The following is a 25,196-nucleotide window of genomic DNA, read 5'->3' on the forward strand; positions in this document are numbered from 1 at the left end:
AGGCTGGACCATGGCAAGGTCCTCAACTCACTCCAAGGAGCCCCAGGCCAGCCTTGCTAGTGAGCAGGAAGGGCTGAACCTGCTCTGCTCGCACAACCTCTCTAAGAGGGGGGTGGCAAGAGCCTGTCCCAAAACACAAGGGCTGTCCAGGACCCACACTCAGAACAGGGCTGAAGGTCTGTGCTCACTGAGGAATCTGATCCAGCAGCATTCCTGCCCCTGCAAGCAGCTTCCAGAGAAGCAGATGGGTAACTCTAGCACTGCCCCAGCCAAGCAAGCAGGGCTGGCTCACCCCACTTTCAAAAACCAAGCTGTAAGGCACAAACTTTATAGTAAGGAAGAAGCACAAATGTCCTTGTTAGCAGGCATTGGCTTGTTGGAATGGTGACTAGATAGAGGAAAGAAAGCATGTTAGTGGAGGAAAAAAAAGAGACAGAAACAGGAGTAAACAAGAAGGTTTGTTCTTGTTAAGTTTATTGGCATCATGTTTGTTTCTTTACATAAGAGCTCAGCCTACGTACTAGAATGTAGACCTCTGGAAAACAGGTAGAAGGGCTCCATTTAAGCAAGCTACAAACGCAAGAACAAATACCAGGAAGAAAGGAAGAGAGGAAAGGGACTAGATTGCCAAGTTTTTCCATACCAAAAATCCAGATTAGCAGTCAGTAAGAAGAAAGGGAAGATTCATAGTCCAGGTCATTCATCAAGAAACAGCTACCATACCCCAAGTAGGAGAGGAGCTCCTTCCACAGCACAAAGAGCCACTGGGACACCTCAGCCCTGGCTCCTCATGCTCGCTCATGTCAGGAGTTAAGCAGTAGGGGAGGTGAACAAATGAGGTCATTTCATAGCTGTATTTAATTTTAAATCCAATAATCCAGTGTGCATATCAATGCTGTTATGCAAATCTGAGAATTTAGATACAAGGAAGCCAGACAGATTTTTCCAGAAGATGAAGCCTTTTTGGCCTCAAAACAAGAAGGCTTACATAGTTCATCTCTACTGTACAGAATACTGCCTCTATCTGGACTCTGTGTTGCTAGCACGCCGCAGGTCACAAGTGTCCTCCTCACTTTCTACACAACCTGTGTTTCAGTACTTAAACATGTAATTCAGGAATTTTACACTAATTTATACATTTTTAATTGGTTGCATATATTAACATGTACTATAAGATTTTTCCTAAAGAAGCATTACATAATACATGGATACTGTAAAAAGATCTGATTAGTTAAAAGTAACAAGCATTAACAGAGATACATACAAAACTCAACCTAGTTGGACTGAGTGCTGAGCTTGCAATGAACTATGGGTAATCAGCCTTTCCAGTTGCAGCCTTCACAGGGGAAAACACGAGACAGTTAAAAATGTATGTAACTTGTTACACAGATTACCTGTAAACAGTTTCTCTCCATTGGACACCTGGAATTAGATTCAGTTCCAAACATACATAAGAGTTTCCATTTTAAACTAAGAGAAAGGTCTGTTACCAAGAAGTGTGATGTGGATGGTGCGGGGACTTGAGCTCTGAAGTGCAGGACTCAGATACTCATGAGAGAAGGGTGGATTTTGGCAGCTGGAGATGCAATTTTTTTTTTTTTTTTGTAATTTCATTTTAAACACAGAAGAGGGGCTGTGTGTTTGAAGGCCTAAGTGTGATATTCGTTTGTGAAGGACTGTGCTCAACCCCTCCCTCTCCCCTCAGCAGCTGCAGCTCTCCGCAGAAGCCTTCGCTCGGTCAGTCTTGTCTAGTTTGATGGGTTCGGGGAATTCATTGTAAAGTTCCACTTCGGTTTCCTAGTGGGAGAGAGGAGGAGTTAATGCCACTGCTCTGCAGACAGCTCCCAGCATACAAGGAGGTAGAGAAGGCTGGGGGTGAGCCCCAGGCAGCCTACAGCACTGGCTCAGGGCTGCACACCGGCACCCTCCCTACCTGTTTAAGTGCATTTCGTGCAATCGTTTGGAAAGCTTGTTCCACATTAATGGCCTCCTTGGCACTGGTTTCAAAGTAGGGGATGTTGTTTTTACTGTAGCACCAGGCTTGTGCCCGTTTTGTGGTGACCTGGGTGGAAAGAGAGCAGCATCACTACCTTCTGCTACGCAGGGAGGGGTTTTATTTTCAGGGCAAGGCCAGAGATCCCTTGTATCCAGCCTGAGCAGCTCTGACCTCATCAAAGCTGTAGCCTTGAAACACAACACAGGAGACCACTTCCCATCACCTGACAGACCCAGCCCCAGGGCAAGGAGGACCATGCCTAAGGGTAAGAAGACCTCAGAACACTGGCTTGCTCCCACAGGAACTGCTCAGCACATCTAGGGAAGGAGAAGCAGCTCCTCTCCTTGCACCTCCCCAGGAAGCTGCTGCAATCCTTCCACCAGTGGGCAGGAGCATGCTGTGCACAGGGGTCTGACCTCTCCAGGCAGGATAAACCCTTCTCAGGTGGCAGACAACATCTGATCCACTCTCAGGCACCTCCCAGTCCCATTTCTCAGGTAACCCTCCTGTGTTTCTAAAAGGTCTCCCACTCCAGCAATTTCTTAAGAAGAGGTTAGTAAGTCCCAATACTCACTTGTCTGTTTTCTAGGTCAATCTTGTTTCCCAGCACAACAAAAGGAAAATTCTCAGGATCCCTTGGACTGGCCTGAATGAGGAATTCGTCCCTCCAGCTGTCTAGGGTTTTGAATGTGTTGGGAGCCGTGACATCAAATACCAGCACACAGCAGTCTGCTCCCCTGTAGAAGGCAACTCCCAGAGACTGAAATCGCTCTTGGCCTGCTGTATCCCATATCTGGAGCAAAAGACAGGGCAGATAAGCCAGCTCTACTCTGACACAGTCAGTCTGCAATTAGGGCATTAATTCCAACTCCCCACCAGGCATATATAGTCCCCAGCTAGGCAGACAGCAGCACCTGAAGGCTTGGGGATTTCTGTAGGCACTAAGCATCAAGAGCCAGAAACACCTTCTAAAGATAGTTGACCCTTTTCGTGTTCAGCCTCAGCCAGGGACATATCCTTGTTCTGGGCACGCAGGACTTGGGTATTAGGGTCAGCAAGTGGCCTGTCTGCAGTGCTTGGATGCACCTGGATACCAGCAGAGTCCAAACACTACTCTGATGGCTGCAGCTTTTGCTGCCTTGCAGTCAGTTTCACCATGGAGATATAAAAGCTTCAGACACCAGAAACATAAGCAAGCTGGCAGGTTAACACTACACCCACAGGACTTGGGATGACACAAATGGTTGACCTAGGGAGTCCTTTCCCAGCCCTTTCCAGTTCTTGAACACTAGAGAAGTGAATCTTTCTAACAAGATCTAGTTTACTGAACAGAACCAAATAATCCATTTTTTTAAACAAGGCCTAGCAATACTGCTGTTAGTTGAACCCAGATTAATCTTTGAATTCCCTTGTTCAGCCCATGCAAAAACTTGTAGAGAAGTCCAGAAACACTTATGTCTAAAAGATGGCCAGTGCAAACAACATTCACACCCCTACACTGACCCCCACACCAGTCTGGGTTACACCAGAGCAGATGCTTCCACAGAAGTGGGGTGATGGCACCCCCTGCAGCAGGGAGCAGAGTCCCTCCTTACCTGCATTGTCACTAGCCTGTCATCCACCATCACCTCTTTTGTCAGGAAATCTGCGCCTATCGTAGCCTTGTACTGGTTACTGAATTTCTTGTTCACATACTGGTTCATGAGCGATGTCTTTCCCACCCTGCACAGGAACACAAAAAAGAAAGACTTGGTAGGCTGCTTCTACAGTGTTTGAGTTAATCACCCCCAAAGAGAACATTCCAGTGCCCTTCACTGCCCATAACCTCCTGGCTTTTCAACCAGGGAAAAAGCACCCACCTCTACAAGAAGGGGCTTGCACACCAAGAGATGCTGAGGCAACAGCTGAGTAAGATCATTACCTACTCAAGGATACAAAGGCTTACATCCTGAAACCTCACTTCCCCATCACTAATCTATCTGATCATTGGTAAGGAACAGATACCACATTATGACCATGAAGGCAATTTTGGAAGATGAAGTGCTTCAGAGAACTATCACAAACAGTAATCTTCAGCCTCTGCAGAAGAAAGAGGTGAAAAACCAGACAATCTCAGATGGCAACAGCTCACAAATACATCTGCTAGGCACCCAAAGGTGGAGATCCTCCCCAGAGAGCAAGCTTAGAGTCTCCCAAGCCCTCTGTACAGCTGAGAAACACTCTCTGAACAACAGCTTGCTGGGGACAGCAGTATAAATAAGCCTTATGTCATTGGAATCAGGTTACAGTCTGCACAGCAAGTAACCTGTGACAGCAGAGCAGACTCCTGCTGAGAGCACAGAGCAAAGCCTTTCACTCCAAGGGGCATGCTCCAGCTAGCCCAGAGAAGCAAAGCAGATGGCTCAGTACAGACTAGGTCTCTGACAAAGACAGAATTTTAGGAAGACACCTGAGATTGCTTACTAGTGGTTTTGGTTTTTTTTTTTTTTAATTTTTTTTTAAGAGAAACACTCATTCCAGCAACATGTGTCCTCCTTGCAGAAGACTATTCCATTCTGCTACTCCAGTGGTCTGCCCACCACATTTTCCCCATTTAATTTTGTGGCAGGACCTCAAGATACTAAACTGCAGGGACACATTCAAGACAGAGGGCAGTGAAGAGTTCTTAGACCTGTGAGGTAACACAGCTATCACAGGCTGTAAAACCTCTCCTCCCAACACTGCTGATTTCTTACAGTGCATCCAGACTCCCACTAGTCAAGAGCACTGCTCTAGCCAGATACAGATTAGCAGCTTAAAGGCTCTTCCACTTACCCTGAGTCTCCAAGGATGATGACTTTCAGTAACACTTTCTTCCTAGAAGTCATCTTTCACACTAGAAAGGAAAAACAATCCCGTCACAAACCATTAGTATGTCATTCCCTCCAAGAAAGCAAACAGCAAGTTTGGAGTCTGAGAAACCTGACTCCCAGTAAGGAGCCAGTGACAGGCAGGCCCCAGGACTCCTGAAACCAGACTGCAATTCAAGGCTCCACTCAGCACTGACCAGGTGTCTGCCCACTGCACAGGCTGGGCCAAGTCAGACAGTAGCAGCAATTTAATACCAAGAGGTAGATGAGCCGAACACTTGTAATTTACTGTGCCAAGACCCTTCTGGATGCTATTTCCAGGCCATTTGGTAGATATACTAGCCAAGGCCATCTCCTTTGACTTGAGACAGTGCTGTAAATCATACCAGCTCCCAACACAGGCTAATAATTCTTACACATGCCACAAAGAAAGGGGTATGCAGGCATGTGTCTAATACCACACTCAAGCTTTTTTGCACTGTTCAGTAGTTTCCCAGCAAAAAAAATAAGAAAAAAAACGTTTCCTCCATCATGAGCTTGGAGAAGTGGTAGCTTTCTCTAGCAGCTGTGCTTTGTGAAAAAAACAAATCCCAAGGACATGCTGTGGCTGAAGCAGCTGCAACAGCTACACAGGGCACCTGAATTACAAAGCAAACTGCTACCAGACTCTGTGGCTTCTCTGAGGGCACAGGAAGCTGACTACTGCCACCTCAGCTTTGGTGTAATAAAGTTACGGTGACAAACCTCAACATTCAGCCTATTGATGGTCATCTACTCCATTAGATGATGACTTGTTTGTTTAGTTAAAACTGAAAGAGTTGGTAGGCAGGAGACTCTAAACTGGCCACTTAATGGTCCATGCAATTAGCAAGAGAGCTGAGCTTCAGAGTTCCACACTTATTTGCTCCCATGTCTCCTTCAGACCAATGAGGCAGCTACAAGTTCATCAGCTGCAGCAGGCCTGAATACACTTCTGCATATACTTCAGCATGGTGAGAACAGGTACAAGGTCTTGCCAGTGTCTGAGCATGTCCTGCCTACCATGAGGCCCTTCTCCACACCTCTGGGAAGGGGGTGGGCCAGCCACTCATGAGCTGGATCAGATCACAGACCCTGTTTTGGTACTGACCTGCTCCACAACACAAGGACTTGGCTCTCCTGAAGAAGCCCTGCAGGTTCAGTACAGCACCTCAGTTACAGGGTTGTTTAGGTTGGGAAAGGCCTCTAGGATCATCCAATGCATTAGCCCAGCACTACCAAGCCACCGCTAACTCCTGTCCCTCAGTGCCACAACTACACGGCTTTTAAACACCTCCAGGGATGGTGAATCCACCACTGCACTGGGCAGCCCATTTCGGCGCTTGAAGGTGCTTTTAGTGAAGAAATTTTCCTTAATATCCAATCTAAACCTCCCTGGCATAACTTGGGGCTGTTTCCTCATCTTGTCACTTGTTACAGCTGGGAGAAGAGCCAACCCCACCTGGCTACAATCTCCTTTCAGGTGTTGAAGAGCCATAAGGTCCCCCCTGAGCCTCCTTTTCTCCAGGCTAAACACTCCCAGCTACTGCCAAGGAGACTTGTGCTCCAGCCCCTTCCCCAGCTCCATTGCCCTTCTCTGGGCACACTCCAGCACCTCAATGTCTTTTGTGTACTGAGGGGCCCAAATCTGAACCCAGGATTTGAGCTGTGGCCCCAACAGTGCCCAGTGCAGGGGGACAATCACTGCCCTGGTCCTGCTGGCCACACATTGCTGATACAGCCAGGATGCCACTGGCCTTCTTGGCCATCTGGGCTCATGGTCAGCTGCTGTCAAGCAGCACCCCCAGAGCTTTTCCTGCCAGGCAGCTTTCCAGCCACTCTGCCCCCAGTCTGGAGATGCAGAGGGTTGTGACCCAAAGGCAGGATCCACCTTTACCTTATTGAACCTCACACCACTGGTCTTGGCCCATTGACCCAGCCTATCCAGACCTCTCTGCAGAGCCCTTCTATCCCCCAGCAGCTCAACACTCTCACCCAGCTTGGAGTCATCTTCAAATTTACTGAGGGTGCCCTCGATCCCCTCACAATATCACTGATAAAGACATTAAACAAGGAACAGCACTGATGACCAGCTGCCAGATGGATGTAACCCCATTACCACTCTCTGGGCCCAGTCATCCAGCCAGTTTTTCACCCAGCAAACAGTGCACTTATCCAAGCCATGAGCAGCCTACTTCTCCAGGAGAATGCTGTGGGAAACAGCATCAAAGACTGTACTAAAATCCAGATAGACCACATCCACAACCTTTCACTGATACACTAAGAAGGATACTTTGTCATAAGAGACAAGGTTGGTCAAGCCGGACCTGCCTTTCCTAAACCCATGCTCAGTGGGCCTAATCCCCAGCTGTGCTGTACATGTTACATGATGGCATTCAAGATACCTGCTCCATAACCTTCTCAGGCACCAAGATCAGACTAACAGGCCTTCTGCAGACCCTCCTTCTGACCCTTCTTGTAGATGGACATTTCATTTGCTAACTTCCAGTCCACTGGGACCTCTCCAGGGAGCCACGATTGCTGGATTGAAAGGGGCTCAGGGAGCACTTCCACCAGATCCCTCAGTACCCACCCCCACAGCCACAGAGTCTTGTGTGTGTCTAAGTTATGTAGCAGGCCTTTTCCTCATCCTTTATCACTCTGTTTCCCTCCACATCCAATAATGGATGGGGATTCCCCTTAGCTCTCCTTCTGTTGCTAATGTATAAAAACACTTTTTATTGTCTTTTACAGCGGTAGCCAGATTAAGTTCTAGTTGGGCTTTGGTGCTTCTGGGTTTTTTTTCCTGCATAACCTCATGAGAAACTTGAGATACATCTAAACAGGACGCAGTGCTGAGGAGATAACAGCCAGGGGCTGTGGAGTGAGCAGCAGTAACAGGTCACCCACAGGGCTCATGACATGCTTCGATGGGTGTTAGCAAATGCCAGAGAGCATGTGGAGGACAGTTTCTCCAAGTGCCAACACCTCTCTTTTCCAGTGGACTGCACTGTTCACTGATCCAGCTGACAGCCCAGCTATGCTCACCAAGCTAGAGCCAGCTGAAAGTAGTCAACAACACCAACATTTAGCTCTGCTTCTGCTCTTGCCAAGATCCACACACCATAGCTTGTCTCCCCTACAGCCATGGGGAGAACAGACCACAGAAGCTCCTTCAAGCCCCCACCTCCTGTGTTCACAAAGCACGTAGGTGACACTTTTGCCAGCCAAGCCAAAGACTTGTGCAGCACAAGTAGCCCAGATGGAGCAAGAAGCAAGTGAACAAAGCTTTAAAACAGTCTAAAAGACAGCTGTGTACACTGAACTGTCATGAAAAACATCTGCATAGGTTCAGGTCCAGTGCAAGTCACCTGATTTCCTCAGGACAGAGGAAAACAACTCACCCAGAGGTGATTGTGCCAAAACTCAGCATGCTTCTGGGAACTGCTTCTATTTTCTTCAGTGTTTCCAGTATCACTTGTTGCTGCAGCTCACTGCCTCCTGGTATTTGAAGCAGCTTTGGACAAGCTGGTATTAGTTCTCATGCTTAGGGACGGATTTGCAGAGCCCTAAATTGCAACACTAAATCACACTGGATGCCTATCTCCCCAGTTCAACATAGCCTGAAGTCCTACTATGAGGGGAGGGAAAACTGCTCTGTCAGGATTTATTACCTGAGAAGTAACTCAGCTGAGCAGCCACCTGCAGACATAGGAAGTCAGGCTGAGTCAGAGCTGACACTGCCTTCTTGTCATAGCTGACAGGCTACCCAGCAGTGCAAAGGGCTGTCACTGCCCCACCAACACCTGGCAGGTGAGACACTCAGCTTCCACCCCAGGTGACACAACGGATGTGAGCCATAGCACAGGAGGAGCTGCCACAGTTTCATATCTGGTGTGAGCCATGAGACAGTGAGGAACTCCAGCCCTGCCAGGGACCAGCAGTGGACACTGCCCAGTCTCACACCCTTGTTCTACCAGGCTTGACTGATGCTGCCTTGGCCCATCAACTGACTGGGCTTCAAGCCCTCTTTAATAATCTTCTCATTGCAGGTATACAGACCAACACTTCAGAGTTATTCCTTGCCCAGTACAACAAGGAAACATCTTCAGGCCCCATAGAAAATGGCTGAGATAGGCTGGGGTCCCACTGACTCAGCACTAAGACTATTTTGTGCTATATAATGCAGCTTGTCTTGCCTTATGGTATTTGACACAATTACTCCACAACAGCACCCTGTTGAGGCACACACCCTTCAGATGGCAGTGTGAGAGCTCACATGGGGCTTGTGTCCAGTCCTGGGAGCACTTCTGAAAATACACTTCCTTTTTCAGAGGTATCACAAAGAAAAACTTGTTAGTTAAGATTTGATCCAAGACTCAGCTCTGTTTCACACTGCATGAAATCTTTTCATGTGAGGTCATCTGCATGACTGCTCAGAACACAGCCTACAGCAGCACACCCAGCCAGTCCTGCTCAGGAGCCACCAGCCAAGAGACCAGTCAGCATCATTCCTCCTCCTGGCTTAACTGCTGCCAAAGAAATGACACAGCTGTCTCTAATACAGGAGATGAGAACTTCCACTCCATTTTTAATGCCTATTCTCTAAGCAAACAAGCCATTAATGATATGCTGACCCTCAGGAAATTAAGCTGGTATAGCGTACACTCTGCCACAATACTGTTATTACCTTTAACGCTCACCTGCTGGAGTAGCAAGGGAAAATCCCTAACACCTAACCTGCAAGTGTCACTGGCTTTGCTGATCTGAAAGGAGTCGTCAAAATCCATCCTATGAAGCTTCATGGCACTACAGCTCACATGCAAGAGCAAATAAAGACTATGCCAAGTCTAATTAGGTTCCCCTTAGTTGCTTCAGAGTACATTACAACTGTCCTTTCCCTTGCTATATTAAGACAGCTGCTTTAACTCAAAGCAGAAATGGAGGGTTACAAATTCCTTAGAGATGTTCACATGTCAAGTCACAATGCAGTCATTTTAATATTAACTGGGTTGGTACAAGCAAGGAGCAGCAGTAGCTTGCATTGATGGCTCACCAGACCTCAGATTAACTATGCTTTAGCAGAAGCAGGCCTTGCAAAAGGAATATTCTAAATTGCTCATGGACAGTTTTAGTGTGAAAGCATCCAGCCCTAGGGGAATCTCACCTCCATGGAAGACAAGACTCCCTAAGCAGCAGCATACCCATACCAGTTTTGAAGCTGCTGAGCAGTCATTACTGTTTCAGCTTTGCTACTGAACAGTTGGAGTCACAATCCTAACATGTCTATAGAGGCTGGAATGTGTGACCAGGAGTTCACTATTACTACACCTATCAGCCTGCCACCTCCACCTTCCACTAGAAACCAGCTCAGTGCTGAAGTGAGGATGTTGGATAGCACATCTTGCCTTGTGTCCTCTGCCAGGAATATCTACCACCACACCAACAAGGCACAAAGTGGTAGGGCAGCAGGCATCAAGCAGAACTAAACTCAGAGTTATGGATGCCTAGTTTTGCTTCCTGTCCCAGCAGGCAGCACAAGAGTAAGCAGGTATCCCACAAAAAGATATATTTGAACCTGAAGCACTGCAGCTCTGTTCTGGGTGCTGCAGCTGATAAGAAGAGCTTCCACTTTCCCACACAACCTTTACCAAAAACACCCACCATGAACAACCTGATGTGGACAGATCACATCTCTATTAGGGGCTACCACACACAGCGGCATTGCTCACCACAGTAACCAGACAAGAGCTACCCTTGTGCTCTGGAAGAACCTTCTGTCCTGAAATGCAGGAAAAAGTGTCCCAAAATGCAGGTAAGTGCACTTTTGACACAGAAACAGCACCTCTACTCACTGTTCTCTTGCATGATATCTCTGTACTACAGAGAGCTATTTTTATTCTCTCCCTCCTCCCTCACCAGGTTTGGCATTTCTTCAAGGAAACTGAAGCTAGAAATATGATTCAGGATCAGCTCAGTCAGACTGAACCAGTTCCCTCTCAAAAGTAGCAAGTTCCCTAGTACGTTTGGCATCTCAAGGGCTTATGTCTGCTTAGATCTTCAGCCACTGAAATGAGATGGTCACTGAACGTTTATCCTGCTTTTAGAGGACCAAGCACACCAAACAGCCTGGCACATACTGCTTGCCCCATAGTCACACTGTATCTTGCCATGCTCTAGCTAAGCCTTTGAGTAGATACATGAATTTGCTCCAGTTTTTCAGCTACTCTGAAAAAGGCAGGCCTCATCCTGAGGAAAGGCATAGCCTGTTATTGCCACTAGTTAACCAGTCACAGTTCCTGGTTGCAGAGTGTCAGAGCGGTCCAGACACCCTTTGCATGGAAGCCTTCAACTGCAGCAGAGCCCCAGAGGGGCTGAACAAGCTTTACCAGTTACAATTTAACAACAGCTTGGTTCCCACTAGCGGGTCAGACAGACATTGCTAATACAGTGTCAACCAACACAAAGCTGCAAGTGACTGCCTGACCAGTTCAACACACACCTGAGACCCACAGATACCAACATTTAACATGTCACTTGCATTCTCCTAAGAGTGACACACCAGCCCATAAGGAGGACAGAAGTCCCATCTTCTCAGCTGGGCAAAAGCACAGTGGTAGCCAGACTATCAGCAGGGACTGTTAATTTCTTATCAACATGACTTAAGAGATGCCAAGCTGCCTTCAAGGAATAAACTAGAAATAAGTCTGCCCTTGATGTTTTTGACTGCTACAGAGCCTACATATTTTCCTTACCAAACCTGGGTGCTCTACGGGTGGAACATGTATCCAGCATCCTCACACTGAAGACTACTACAGAAGCATAGGAAGTTATAATAGCAGGTTGAGTCTTGCACTGACAAAGGCTGCAGAAGCAGGACAACATTCTCTTCCACTCCCATGACAGGACCATCAGGAGCTCAGCTTCCCCAGCCCACTGGAAAAGACCATCAAGAAAAACCTCACATTTAGTGGGGACACATGCTGCATCTAAAAAGGAAATCAGGAATATTTTGTTATTTGGGCTGACAACTTGCAAGAACTGCTCCCTGTAAATAGGCTGCTTTTGAGGGCAATGGACTCCTACAGTCCACACAATCAGAGGTGCCTTCAGGCCTCGCAGATGCACCACAGATCAGCAGTCAGTTCCAGTAGAGCCCACACCAAAAGCAGCTGGCAAAATATTGCTGTGACAGCTTCACTGAAGGGTACACTCTAGCTGTTCTATCAGTAGTATCTCAACACCAATTTCCACCTTCTTCCCAACGCATTTATGTTGGTGTTCTAACCAATATATTCCCTCCTGCTGGTACCCAGCCAGAAGCTCAAGCATGGGTCCTCATTCCCTCCTCAAGAGAAGCAGCTCAGCTGCCTGCTGCTTACTGCTCCACTAAGAGCAGGCTTCTGTCCAGTTGGTACCTTTCCCAGACAGCCCTGTGAGGCAGAAATTACCTCTGTTCATGGAGCTGGAAGCCTCAGCTACAACTTATTTTTTGATACCTTGTGTCAAACATTATATTGCAAGGTGTCAGGTGTAAATACACTGTCCAGCATATCCTGCCCCCATCTGAGAGTACTATGCCAAAAGCTTCACCTTCCTGAAGAACAGCCTAGAGCTTTAGATGCCTGCTAGCACACTGACATAGCTCAGATCAAAATCAAATCTCAGAACATGTTCTAAGTTCAGTATCCCAGAGGAATTAGCTCTTTAGACTACAGCTGTCAGCAGTAAGTTTCCACCTCCTTTTGAGGGTGGAGTTGCAGCCTCCAGTGCTGGAGCAGCTACTCTAGAACTGAGGGAAGCTTAGGAACCAGCAACAGCAGTTCAGCCACATGGCTCCAAGTTCTGTTCATTGTCTGCCTTCAACACGTGCACCAAACCAGTGTGATATGGTGCTAAAAGCCAAATGACCAATGGTCTGAAGTAGCTCCCAGATGGAGCTGACACCAGGCCTACACAAATATTCTGCTGCATCCTGTTCATGGGTAACATGCTCTTAAGATAGTTCAGTGCTAACAGAAGAGAATAATGGGACAACATGCAGCTCGGAGAAACAGGCAGGAAACCCAGCTGGGAAACAGAAGCTTTGGAACAGTTTTGAGCATAACAGATTCTTGGTGTGATCAAGGAAGCTCCAGAGCCTGTGCTGGGTGAAACACTCTTATCAGTGGTAGTAAGGTTTTAGGTTGCCTCGACATCCCCTCAATCCTCAGCTGAAGGCTCTATCACACATCCCTGATGCGGGCAAGGACTCAGAGCTCACTGGAAGGAGACATGCCAACATCCACCTTGCCAGAGTCCAGACAACACAGGGAAGGCAGAGCAATGCCACTGGTAGGAGCCATGTCTGCAATGAAATCACAGCACTTGGACACGAGAAGGGATCTGTGCTGCATGAGGTCTCAGCTCAGCTATGGCTCCTTTAGGGCTGAGATTCGGAAAGCGCTGCATTCCTGAGAGGCACTGATGCATATGATCAGTTAGGCTCAAAGCCCAAGTTCTCAAAGCCAAGCTCTTCAGTCCAAGCCTCACTGATTCACAGGCCTGTTACACCTCCTGGCATTTCTCCAGATGAGAGTTGTTCTATGCTGCACAAGGTTTAAATACTAGCTGTGGAACAGAAGAAGTTTTTGGCTGTAAAGCTGCCATAGTGAATTGTGACTCTACCCTAGAAAAGTCCAAACCACATAGGACTAGACCACACCCCTAATGCCAAAAACTGATCTCTGATTTCTGCTGGTTTAGATATCACAACGGCCACCTTCTGGTGAGAAGGCACCATGTTGATCTGACTACATGGTTTGCAAGTAGGAGCAAAACAAGCATGAAAATGCATTTGCTTACAATACCACAGCAGATGTTTCTCCATGTTCAGTCAGACCAACAGTGTGCTTAGGAGCAGTGGGAAAGGTCTAGGAGACATTTCTTGCTGCCTATGGCAACAGTACTTTTCCCAGACTGCTGCTAAGCCTAAGACCACAGGAACACATGCAGGATCTTCCAGGCGATAATCACACTAAGCCAAAACAATGGAAGGGAGTGAAGAAAATGTCCCCAGGAATGCAGCCAGCTGTGCAGGGCAGCCACCTTGGGTGGATCACTTTGCTCCTTGACAACCTGAGGATGATTCCCATCATCTCCACAGTGGGTAGCAGGTATGGGAAACTGCAGCTGTGGCAGTAGAGGAGTCCAGGAAGATCCTTTTGAAGCTAATGCTGCACACTAATAAGACCAGGATTGCCAGAAAGAAAGACAGGGCTGTAGAAGTAGAAGCCTTCAGCTTATAGGAAGACATCTTTACAAGAAAGCCAAATTCAGAAGTTTCACTGAAAGCTAGATGCTTCCAGTCATGAAGTCTCAGTCCACTGATTCCTCCAGCAGCTAAATGGCCCTTATACCACAAAATACCCTCTCAGGATTGGGCAGACATACCCTAACAGACTGATATAAAGTGTCTCATGATCTTCTGCTACTCTTCTCTTGGAGGCTCAAATCATATCAAGGATGTCATGTCATTCAAGAAGCACTATTGCTGTGTCCCTACCTTCCAGGAAGAAGCAGTTCCCCTGTTGAATCCTACAGGATTTCTGGTAGTTCCCAGCAGATTTCCACCAAGGATGAAGCTGTTACAAGAACAGGCATGCTTGCTTTAACACCCCTCCCCCCTTATGAGAGCAAGCTTAACTTCCCCTATTCTGCCCTGGGGGAGACAATCTCAGGATGTGGGAGGAGAGTTGAGCACATAGCTGGCTGCTGGGAGACACTAGGCAACAAGCCATGTGTCTTGACTAAGGGCCTTGCCTACGCAAAGCACTGCAGCTACACCAGCACAGCTTCCATGATGCCTCTCCATGATGGCCTCCTTGGTGGACCAGCTTCCAATCAGTAAAATAAATCTAAACTAACTGGAACACAGCATTAGTGCTCATACAGCCCAGTTTATACAGTGGTGTCTGTCAGCCTTTTGGCACACAGCCACCCAGCTAGTGGAGCCACCCAACAGTTTTAGTAACCCTGACATGAATATCAAGAGCCCAGCACAGTTCTCACATCAGGCCATACCCTGAGTGACAATTCCCTTACTGCGTTCTATGAAACAAACAGTGCCAGAGGCAGCTGGGGTTTAATCTATGTATCCAGAAGATAAGGGTGTCCAATCCAAAATATTCTAAGTTAGCCAGACCACTGACAAACAGTTGAGTTGCTAGATTTTTACCATATCTAATAGTATTTTTTTTTTAAGTGCTCAGATTAATTTCTGGTTTTTACTACAGTTTTTTAAGTTTTCACACATTCCTGTCATGCTTTCTGTTTCAGAAACACAAAGAGAACTTTCGCAGTGGTAAGCAAAGCCCAGATCTTAAACCTTGTCAGTGGTAAACAAGCATTGTTTATCCACTCCTGACTGCCAGAGTTCCTAGAGGCTGGGCAGGAAACAAGAGACTAAAAGGAGACTTTGACCAAGTCAAATGACAGCCCTTCGGAGGTCTGCCAGAGGCTGTAACTTACACCTGATATTCAGATCGGAGAGTGAATATTCTATCTCCTGCAGCAAAAGAAGCTTGATAGAGGAGAAAGGACAAATACTGATGGGAGATCCTACCAGCAGACTAGCAGATGTAGAGAAGCACCAGATCAACACTAATGAGAAAAGCATTACTCCTCCTTCCAGGAGGTCCTGTTCTCAGTAATGAGTCTTCTAGAGAGGAAGCTTTCTCTAGGGACAGGTTGTAATCTAAGAACTACACCTTGATCTCCAAACAGAACTCTTGATCCTACACACACTCAATACCTCTTACTATGCTAATGTGGTTTGCAGAGCAGGAAGGACAAGTATTTCAGTACCAGGATGGGAGTGCAACAGGTAGCTTGCCATGACAGCTGAGTCAGTGACAAACAAGGAATTTGTATTGTGGATACTCACTTTCACACTCATACTTCATAATATCATACCTTTTGCATAGCTCCTGTATCAATACTTTACCACTTCACCTATTCTCTTGATGGAGCTCCACAAAGGTCCAATAAAAACCTCACTCACATGGTGAGGTTAAGAGAACTCTGTGGGCAAATGGCATCTTGTTAGGTGGGGGGAAAAGTTCAGGCCTAGGCATGTCTCAGCTAAAACCCTCTCACTGCTCATGCTCTAGACGATGTCACCCCTGTGCCAGTTTGGACTCCAGATATGATTATCCATGTCTGGGAGCTGAGTGACTCAGCCCACTTGAGGGAGACAAGCACCAGACAGGTTACTTTGAAGAGGATTCTGCTTCCAGCTTGAAAGAGTTCAAGGGCTCAGCACAGGCTTGTTAGATAAACTGGTAGCCCCAGTAACCACGGTCCAGGTACTCCAGGCAGGTTGGCTCTGAAGGCAGGTCCAGTTGCTGGTCTCCACTTTTGTCCACCACTTCACTTGTCCACCTTGTCTCTCAATTGACCAAAGTTACAGGATATAGGACAGATGCAAGAAAAACACTGGGTTTTTAAATTGATATTAAGAGGATCTACTAAATTTCATTTAACAATTTCTGCTTGAAACTCATGCAAGTACAGTTAGACACAATTAGTCACCTTAAATTGGCATTTTAAGTGGTTATGAAGAAGAAAGAATAAATCACTCACTGTATCAAGTGTCTTTAAATCATACAGATAGAAATCTGTGCCACAGGTTTACACTTCAAGCTCATCTAAAAGGTGTGCACCCCATCCTGAAGCTTCACTGCCCTATGAAGACAGCCATGGCCCCAATAACAGGTTTCCTGACAAGAGAAGTCAAGGCCATTTGAGATAAGCTGCAAATCAACACACTTCAGTGGCCTTGATGAGCCCGCTTCCCTTCCCAGGGTCACTGACCATGAGGTAGCAACAGCAGTGTTGACAAAGCTTCCCCCACAGACAAGAGCGCTGGTTGCCGGCACCAGAGAGGAGGAGCAGCCTCGCAGGAACAGCGCTCACAGCAGCGATGACATCACCAGGGCAGATCTCTGCCAGCACAAAATGCAGCAGCACGCTGGGCTCGAGAGCTGCATCCCTACCAAGAGAGAGCAAAAGCAACAAGCACACCAGGAGCCAGAGTGACACAGGGGTATCCCTTCATCGCCCGCTATTACTGAGCAGCACACGTGCAGCTCCTGACCTTGGACGCTCATTTGCAAGCTTTATTCAAGGTATATTTAAAGAGAAATGGGACCTTCAATCAAGCCCCTCACTGCAGAAATAAGCACGGTATATTAACTATTGTCATTCAATTAATTATCCATAGCTAATTCAGTTTTGAGATGCACAGCTCGTGTTTAGATTGATGCTGCAGCGTGACACTTTTATCCTCACAATCTCCGGTCACAGCTATATCTGAAGGCAGACTGTTACACAGCAACTACAAAAGATCATTTTAGGAAGCTGCAGAGGGAAGCCAACTCAACTCTAACTCATCAGACAATTAAACTGCAATTAGCAAGACAATGCTGTGCAATAATGAAGTACTTCAGCATGTGAAGGATGTAAGATTGCTGTCAGACAAGCAGCACATGCTACTGCCCAACCAACTTTTGCATTTAGATACGGTTTTAGCTGGACTCCCTTCTGTGGAGGCAACAATCTTTAATTTCCTCTACAGCTCTGCAAGGGAATCTCAGGTCCATCAGACCCTAGTAACAGGGACTTCAGAGCAGGTGAGGTCACAGCCAAGGAGAAGCCCAGAAGACATAAGGAAACACTGGCAACATGCAAGGTGAGGGTTCTGTACTTCTTTCACAAAGGTTCAATTTACTTCAGTTATTAATAAAATCACCACTCTAAAGGCAGGGACATGCAACAATAAGTACCTGTGAGCACACATCATCCACCAGTTTCAGAGAATGCAAAGATCCAAGTGCCCTATTTCATAGCCCTTATTCTTGAGCCAGGTACCTGCAAACCCTTTCTCACAATGCAGCACTCAAAAACACACCCTAACCAAGCACAGGCAATTTTGTTTACAGCCAAATGTTAAGTTCTGCATAAAGTAGTCTCATTTTAACACAGAAGTCAGACCAAAATCCCATACATGTTAGAGACAGAGCTATTTATAGTTTTGCACAGATGGTTTGATGGTAATTGTCATGTTTCCTCAAGGACAAGCTTTGCCAGAGATTTGCTCCAACAGGTAATTCTCACAACCTTCCAATACAAGTAACTTAAAACACAAGCTTTAAGAAGGTGCTTCAGAAAATAAATCTGGTAACCCTCTTGCTCACAAGCCCTCATTTTGATTAGCAAACTAAGCAAAGTCCTATCTTCCCCAGGTCACTTCAGAGCTTATGCATTTTACACTTTCAGTCAAGGATTTATCAATGCTGTAACATGCTACTCAAAGAGTTTGATTCCCTGGCTTCAGCAGGGGGCCCAGGATGCCTGTAGTGCAGACCCTGCAACACAGTTATTTAAATTCTTAACTTGTCACCCTAAAGGTACAACTCAGGGTGTCCTGTTCCCCACCTCCTCACTCTGGTGACCAGTGACAGGATCAAGAGAACAGCGTGAAGCTTTGTCAAAGCAAGTTTAAGCCAGATACAGGGAAAAAGTTCTTCACCCAAAGGGTGGCTGGGCACTGGAACAGGCTCCCCAGGGAAGTGGCCATGGCCCCAAGCCTGCCAGAGCTCAAGAGCACTTGAACGCTCCCAGGCACATGTGGGGCCATCCTGTACAGGGCCAGGAATTCAACTTCTATGATCCTTGTGTGTCACTTCCAACTCAGAATATTCTGTGATTCTATGCTGAGCTATTCTCAGGATATTTGAGTCTGAGGACAGGGACCACTGCATGACACTACAGGGAAGAAGAACATTTAACACAGCTACTCCCTTCCATCTTCTCAGTTATACTTCACACTACAGGTTAGGAGAGAAAGAAACTGCTATCAGATTTCAGAAGTCTTCCATATTGAGGGGTCAGATTAGCCCCATCTAACAGCTCTTCTACACCAGATGTAAAGTATTAACATAACAGCACAAAGAATAAAGAAAAAAAAATACCCAAAAAAAGGCAGTGCTTGAAAGTTAACAGTATTAGAGCTGCTTTAATTCTGAGGACTAAGGCCAGGCAGGCATGGTGGGTCCACTCAGTGCATGGAGGGCAAGTCATGTGTTCAGTCAGCTGTTGGGAGTCACAAGGGAGAGGGGGAAAGACAAGTATACTTGTTCGTCCTGAGTAAGTACAGCAACGAAGCCTTGATTATTTAACAAGGAATATTCAAATGACTCCACCCACTTTAGCCTCAAATTCAGCTCCTGAGAAAGCAGGGTACACTGACTCCAGCAGCCTGGTTCTACTGGAACCACAGCCAGGCTGCAGCTACTATTCACACACCACTGGTACCACCACAGCCTTCAAGTCACAGCCAGCCAAACACTGTGGCACAGCTACTTACATACCATTCCTCTAAAAAGGGAATTCTCCACTTCCCCAGGCCCAATTCCCACATGGATACACAGACTGTTAGGTACAGGCCAGAGGTGGCCAGGCAGTGATAAGTACTGAAAGCTTTAAAGGTTCCATGCCAGCAAATGTCAAACAAAGAACAGCTTGCTTACAGTTGGGAGGACTTCATTCTGTCATATGTTCTCAGTTTACATATAAAAAACCCATACACACAGATCATAACAACTCTGCTTATCAGTAAACATTTGTAGTTTTCCAGGAGATAATGCTGAAATTTCTAGCTTTGAGAACAAAAGGCCTAGAGTTACTCATAAACATACTCATTTTAATGCTGAGGTTACCTACCCTACTTCAGATTTAGACAGCCTTTTTACTACTACAATAATCCCTCTATTTACATCGAATGTAATTGTCTTAAGTACAATCATCAGGCATTTTGATACTTATTAGTCTCTCTCTATATATACGGAAACTAATAATGCATCTATCACTCAATTTATCTAATTATACACTCACAGACAAAAGCACTTCTAACATCCATTCTAATAGTTCTTAGAACTGACCCAGGCTTTACACACACCGACAGCTACTTTCGCAATAACTGCCGGGCTCCTCGGCCGCCTCTTAGGTCAGATTAATTGCTCCCGTGGCTGCCGGTTCACATTAAAAGCGATCCCCACCGACCCCCAGAGCAGCGTTCCACCGTCCTGACCCAGCGCCTCCCCACAGCCCCGGCCTCCTTCGGCCACCGGCTGCCCCGGAGCCTCTTCAGGCTTGGCGAGGAGCTACAGCAGCTCCACACGCCACAGACAATGCGCTGCCCCCCCGGAGGCACTGCTCGGGCCGCTACGAGCCCCTCAGCAGAGGAGCTCCACAAAGGCCTGCCAAAGGCGCATCCCAGGAAAGGCCCTCGGGGAGGAGCCCCTTCCTGGGGAGACCCCCCTGTATTGTCCCGAGGGCAGCGCCGGGCCCGGCTCCAGGGAGCTCGGCGCCGGCAGCGCGGCCGCCTGGGCCCGCCTCGGGGCGGGCAAACGAGCCGGGCCCCGGTGCAAGGCCGGCCGGGAGCACCGAGACAGCGCCGCCTCCGCCACCTTCCCGACGCGGGCCCCCCGGTGCCGGGGAGGGGCCGCGAGCGGCTCCCCCCGCCCGGGGCGAGGCCGCCCTCCCCCCATCCCCGCCGGCAGCGCGCGGGGGCCGCGGTGCCGCCGGGCTCACCTGGTGCTGCCGCCGCGGCCCAACCCCGATCGCTACGCCCCCCGCCCGCCTCGTCGGCTTTAATGGCCCCGCCGCCTCCCGCGCTCGCTTCCGCCTCCCCGACAACTTCCGCTCACGGGACCCTGACGTCACCGCGCACGGCCCCACGTGACCGCGGGGGCCCGCCCGCCATGTTAGGTGGCCGAGGCTGGGCCCGTGTCCGTTTGTGGAAAATAAATGTTTGTGGAAAATAAATGTTTGTGGAAAATAAATGTTTGTGGTAGCACCGGAGCCCGCACGGAGGGGAGCGACGGGAACGGACCTGCCTCTCCCGCGGCCTTCCATCGCAGCGGGGCACTGAACACCTCCGCCTTTCCTGAGGGGAGGAGGAAAGGGCCACAGAAACCTTCGTGCTTTCAGAAATAAAGGATGGGGACGCACAGGGACAAATCTGTTCTTTGGTGTCTTCTAAAATGTATTGAAGAACTAGCACGAAGTCCTCTACAGTTAAATTCGTATGTGAACACCTTAGTTATTGCTATTATAAATAGGCTGCATTTTAGATTATATATATTTAATACTTATAAATAGGGTAGTAGCAACAGCACTTGTCAGAAAAGAAGATAAAAGATGCCAGTTGTATATGCATTCGGATGGATTAACTAGGCAATTTTCAGCACCAAGACCAATAGTGCAGGCAAATAAATTGGGAGCCTCTGAAGTCTCTGGATCTTAATTCATGGGATAACAACAATGCTGGTGGTACAAGTGAAACCCATATTTTCTACCCTATGTTGACAGCAAGTTCATTTTGTTACTCAGCAATTACTTCATATTATTATTCATCCAAGTCATTTGACTGCTGTGGGTTTAGTTAGCTTGTGAACTCAGGAAAGCAACCATGGGGAAAAAGTATTTTTAAAGCTAATGAAAGATAATAAAGCACCAAGGCTATTTCCAGCAATATTGAAAAGAAAATCACACAATCACAGACTTGTTGGGGCTGGAAGAGATCATCCATCTCAGCCCCCTACCAAGGCAGGTCACCCAGGGCAGGTGACACAAGAACACATCCAGGCAATGCTTGAATGTCTCTGGAGACTCCATGCCCTTCCTGGGCAGTTGTTCTCATGCTCTGCCACCCTCAATGTGAAGAAATTATTTCTCATGTTGAGATGGAAGTTCTTGAATTTTCATTGATGGCCTTTGCTCTTAGTCCTGTCACTGGGCACCACCAAAAAGAGCCTAGCACTATACTGCTGGTACCTATCTTTGAGATATTTGGATTAGAGATCCCCTCTCAGTCTTCTCCAGACTACACAGGCCCAGCTGCCCAGTCTCTCCTCATAAGACAAATGCTCCAGACTCCTCTAGAGAAGGGAACTTTTAGCAACAGTTTATTGGTGCTTTTAGGGTGCCCCATTAGATGCAAAGAGCTGCAGAAAAACACGGTACCCATTAAAATACAGACTGGACAAAAGAGGAAAAGGCCTCAGCACATCAGCAGCTGGTGGAGTAGAGCACTGGCTTGTCCCAGTCCTTGCCTTTAACAGGAGACCCACATGCTGGGTTACGAGCAGATATTAATGGCAAATTACTGAGTGTTCCTCAGCTCTCTTTTCCTAAAAGTTTCCTTTTCTAAATTTTCTTTTAAACAATATGAATAGCAAACAAAATCTGTGAGTGAAATTTCTTCCTGTACTGCAGAGCAATCCTGGCAGCACCTATTTACAGACCTTTATGCAGAACTCCAAAAAAGGTTCCTCTGCCACTTGCTCTTGACACGACCAACAGATGCTGCCCGATCCTTGGTGGGAAAACAGCATTTTCTTAAGCTGATGAGGCAAGATCCTGCTTGCCTCAAAGAACATACAGATCCTGGCACTCTGGAGGACCAGGTCCCTGCTATCTAGGATGGGAGCTACATTCATAGTGGCAGAGTGAAAGCAGGAGGATGGTGGAAACGAGGTGGCAAATGGAAGTATACCCCCCCTCCCCATCAAAATAAACACGTGCCCTGGGGAACACCAGAGTGTGCTGCAGTGAGCAGCCCAGCACACTGAGTTTCAGCAGCCTTTGAAGGAAGCTAGAAAATGTCCAACCCCAGTGAAAACCCATAAAAACTGATCAGTTTGAAACCAAATGCCAGTTGTTCCAAATCACTTACACTGCTCTGAAGAAATCCATTCTCTATCCTTGAGGGGCATTCACACAGCTGAGGGGATTTCTGAGGTTACAGTAACAGGTCTTTAGACATTTACTGGTGCAGAAACCTCAACCTATTTCATGCACTCATTCCTCTAAACCAGGAAGTGAGAATGTCTCCTGCTTTGATTTTCTTCCTTTTGTGTCACCTAATCTCTATTTACTAATCTTCCTGATCCAATTAGAGACAATAAAACATTATATGTCTGACACCACCTCTTTGGTTTTGTCCTTGGACCAAAAGAGCCCCTCCCTTTCCCTTCTCATCCATAAGATGACGTAGTGAACAACGGTACAAAAACACCTGCAGAGAGGCCCAGGGAGGTCATCAGCACCTACAGATCCCTGACATGAGCTGAGAGCATCTGAGATTCCCCACAGTGCTTAATGTATTCAGCCTCTTCTGTGGACACACAGCTGCCCCACCCCTGGCCACCTGTGACATTAAAAGCTCAGGGAGAGTCCCCTTATTCCCCTGATATTTGGTCAGCATATTTCAACTCTTCAGAGTCCTGCAGTCCCTCCTCACCATAGCTGGGAACAGCCTTGGGACACTTCTTTGCCTCTGTGCACAGAAAGATGTAGCTCCAGCCTGTGGTGGCTGTGCCTCAGTAAAAACTGACTGTCCAGAGCTTCCTTTGTGTAGCTGTCCTCTCTCAGTTGGCTGTGCAATGCTTTCCCTTGTCACCTTTGGCCTTCCAGACCAGCTTCCTCAAATTCTCATTACAGTGATCTAACATATGAAAATTTAAAAAGGGAACTAAAATGCAGTAAACACACAAAATGTTGCTTTGGTACTCCAAGCTTTGTCATACTTTTGATTTATCTTGTCTACAGCAGATTCCCTCTGCTTCTGATGGAATTTTGTTCATTAGAAATCTGCTATTGCATGACCACCTATGCATTTCCATTGGCAAGAGCACAGCCCCAGTCTTTTCCCTGCCCTGTCCCCTAATCCCTGCCTGCAGTACAAATACTGCTCTGGTAATCTACTAATCCTTTCCCCTCTGCAATCCTCTGATAGTTTCCAAGTCATAGAGCAGCATCACATGAAAACAAAAAGGTAGCTCTGGACAAGACTTGATTACCAGATACCAACTGGGGGAAGCAACTGCAGTCATTTTATTTCATGGCAGATCTCCAGTCTGTGATGCAGAGGACATTGAACACAGTGCAGGGATTATGTTTGTGCTCAGAAAATGCATCTGCTGGAGGGTGAACATCTTAAAGACAGAGCACTGGTACAGGGTCTAAATGCAGCCATTGAAGCCTGAGTCCCACAGGAATGGTGGGGCCATCCTGCAGTGATGCAGAGCCTGATTGTGCCAAATCCCCTCACACCAGACCCGAGAGACACATAAAAGAAATGGTTTTGGACTCTTTTGACAGCTTCTCTCTGTTCAATAGCAACAGCCACAAAACCACTGCATCTCTTTGATACTGGGAGGTGGCAATGCTGGCACCTTCCCTTAAGATGCCAGCTCACTCCCTGAGATGAGAAGGTCCAAACACCTGCTCTGCCTTTGAGTCAGCCTCCTGCAGAGGCTGTGGACAACATGCTGAGCACAGGAGATATCTGTAGACAAAAATCTATGTTGGCCTTGGCAAGACAGGCATGGAGAAACAACTGCATGCTGCTGGTCATGATGTAAGGTGGGCAATCACACGGCTTTGTGTTTACTGTTGCTACCTGGGCCTAGACTGGTGGAAACCAAAGCCCATGGAAAAGTTAAGTGTCACAGGGGAAGGGTTGTTTCTGGGGCCCAGATTTTGTGCTCAGGGCCAGAGAGGCATCCACATCTTATTTTTAACCATAAACCCATGAGGCTTATTATTGTCACACAAATAGTGACAATCACCTCAGCCTCCTGCAGGTCTCCCAGCTGCCCTGCCTCCCCAGCTACAGAGGTTCTCCAACACCACCATCACCTTCCTACTTTTAAAGCCAGTCCTAAATACCAGATAATTATTTTTTTACAGCTGCATTGGGAGGTATGCCAGGTAATTTCATATGATTGTTCTCATACTCAATTGGAGAAGATGATCCAGAGAGTGAAGTAATTTCCCTGAGGCCAGAGTGAGTCAGATCCGTGTCCCTCTAAACACAGACATTTCTGAGAGGCTTTTTAAACCATAGGAATGGTTAAAAATAGATACAGAGAGAGGTGAACAGCCAGCACAAAACTGCGCAGGCCTTTGCAGAACTGGCCTTCTTTCAGGGATCAAGGTTTTGTATGAGTGTGTTACCAAAGCAGCAGGTTCTATGAGCTGTTACTTACCAAGCACTGAAGCCTTCACAGTGAAGATCTAGGGAGCCTGAGAGCTCTCAGCTCATGCCATTAGTGGCTTTTAAGCTGTGAGGGCAGACAGGACAGGCTGATGGCTGGCAGGGCCTGGAACACTTTGTAAGACCCACAGCTGGTGCCACTGCTCTTCTCTGCATGGGGTGCCGTGCAATGGGGTGGACCAGCTCTGCATCCAGGCTTTTGGTGGCAAAGGTAGCCATGTCATGCTGT

General features: G+C 47.3%; 1 protein-coding gene across 1 annotated transcript; it reads right to left on the minus strand.

Moving 5' to 3' along the window:
• Positions 1–457: 457 nt before the first annotated feature.
• On the minus strand, positions 458–20,604 carry RAB7A (RAB7A, member RAS oncogene family). The gene is made up of 6 exons (XM_058844757.1): positions 20,497–20,604; positions 4,811–4,871; positions 3,592–3,718; positions 2,571–2,789; positions 1,934–2,062; positions 458–1,797 (listed from the first exon to the last, which is right to left on the minus strand). The coding sequence occupies exons 2-6, from the start codon at positions 4,861–4,863 to the stop codon at positions 1,702–1,704; spliced, it is 624 nt and encodes a 207-aa protein (XP_058700740.1). The 5' UTR covers positions 4,864–4,871; positions 20,497–20,604; the 3' UTR covers positions 458–1,701.
• Positions 20,605–25,196: the final 4,592 nt, after the last annotated feature.

Source organism: Poecile atricapillus, chromosome 9 (genome assembly GCF_030490865.1).
Source record: "Poecile atricapillus isolate bPoeAtr1 chromosome 9, bPoeAtr1.hap1, whole genome shotgun sequence".
NCBI lineage: Eukaryota > Metazoa > Chordata > Aves > Passeriformes > Paridae > Poecile > Poecile atricapillus.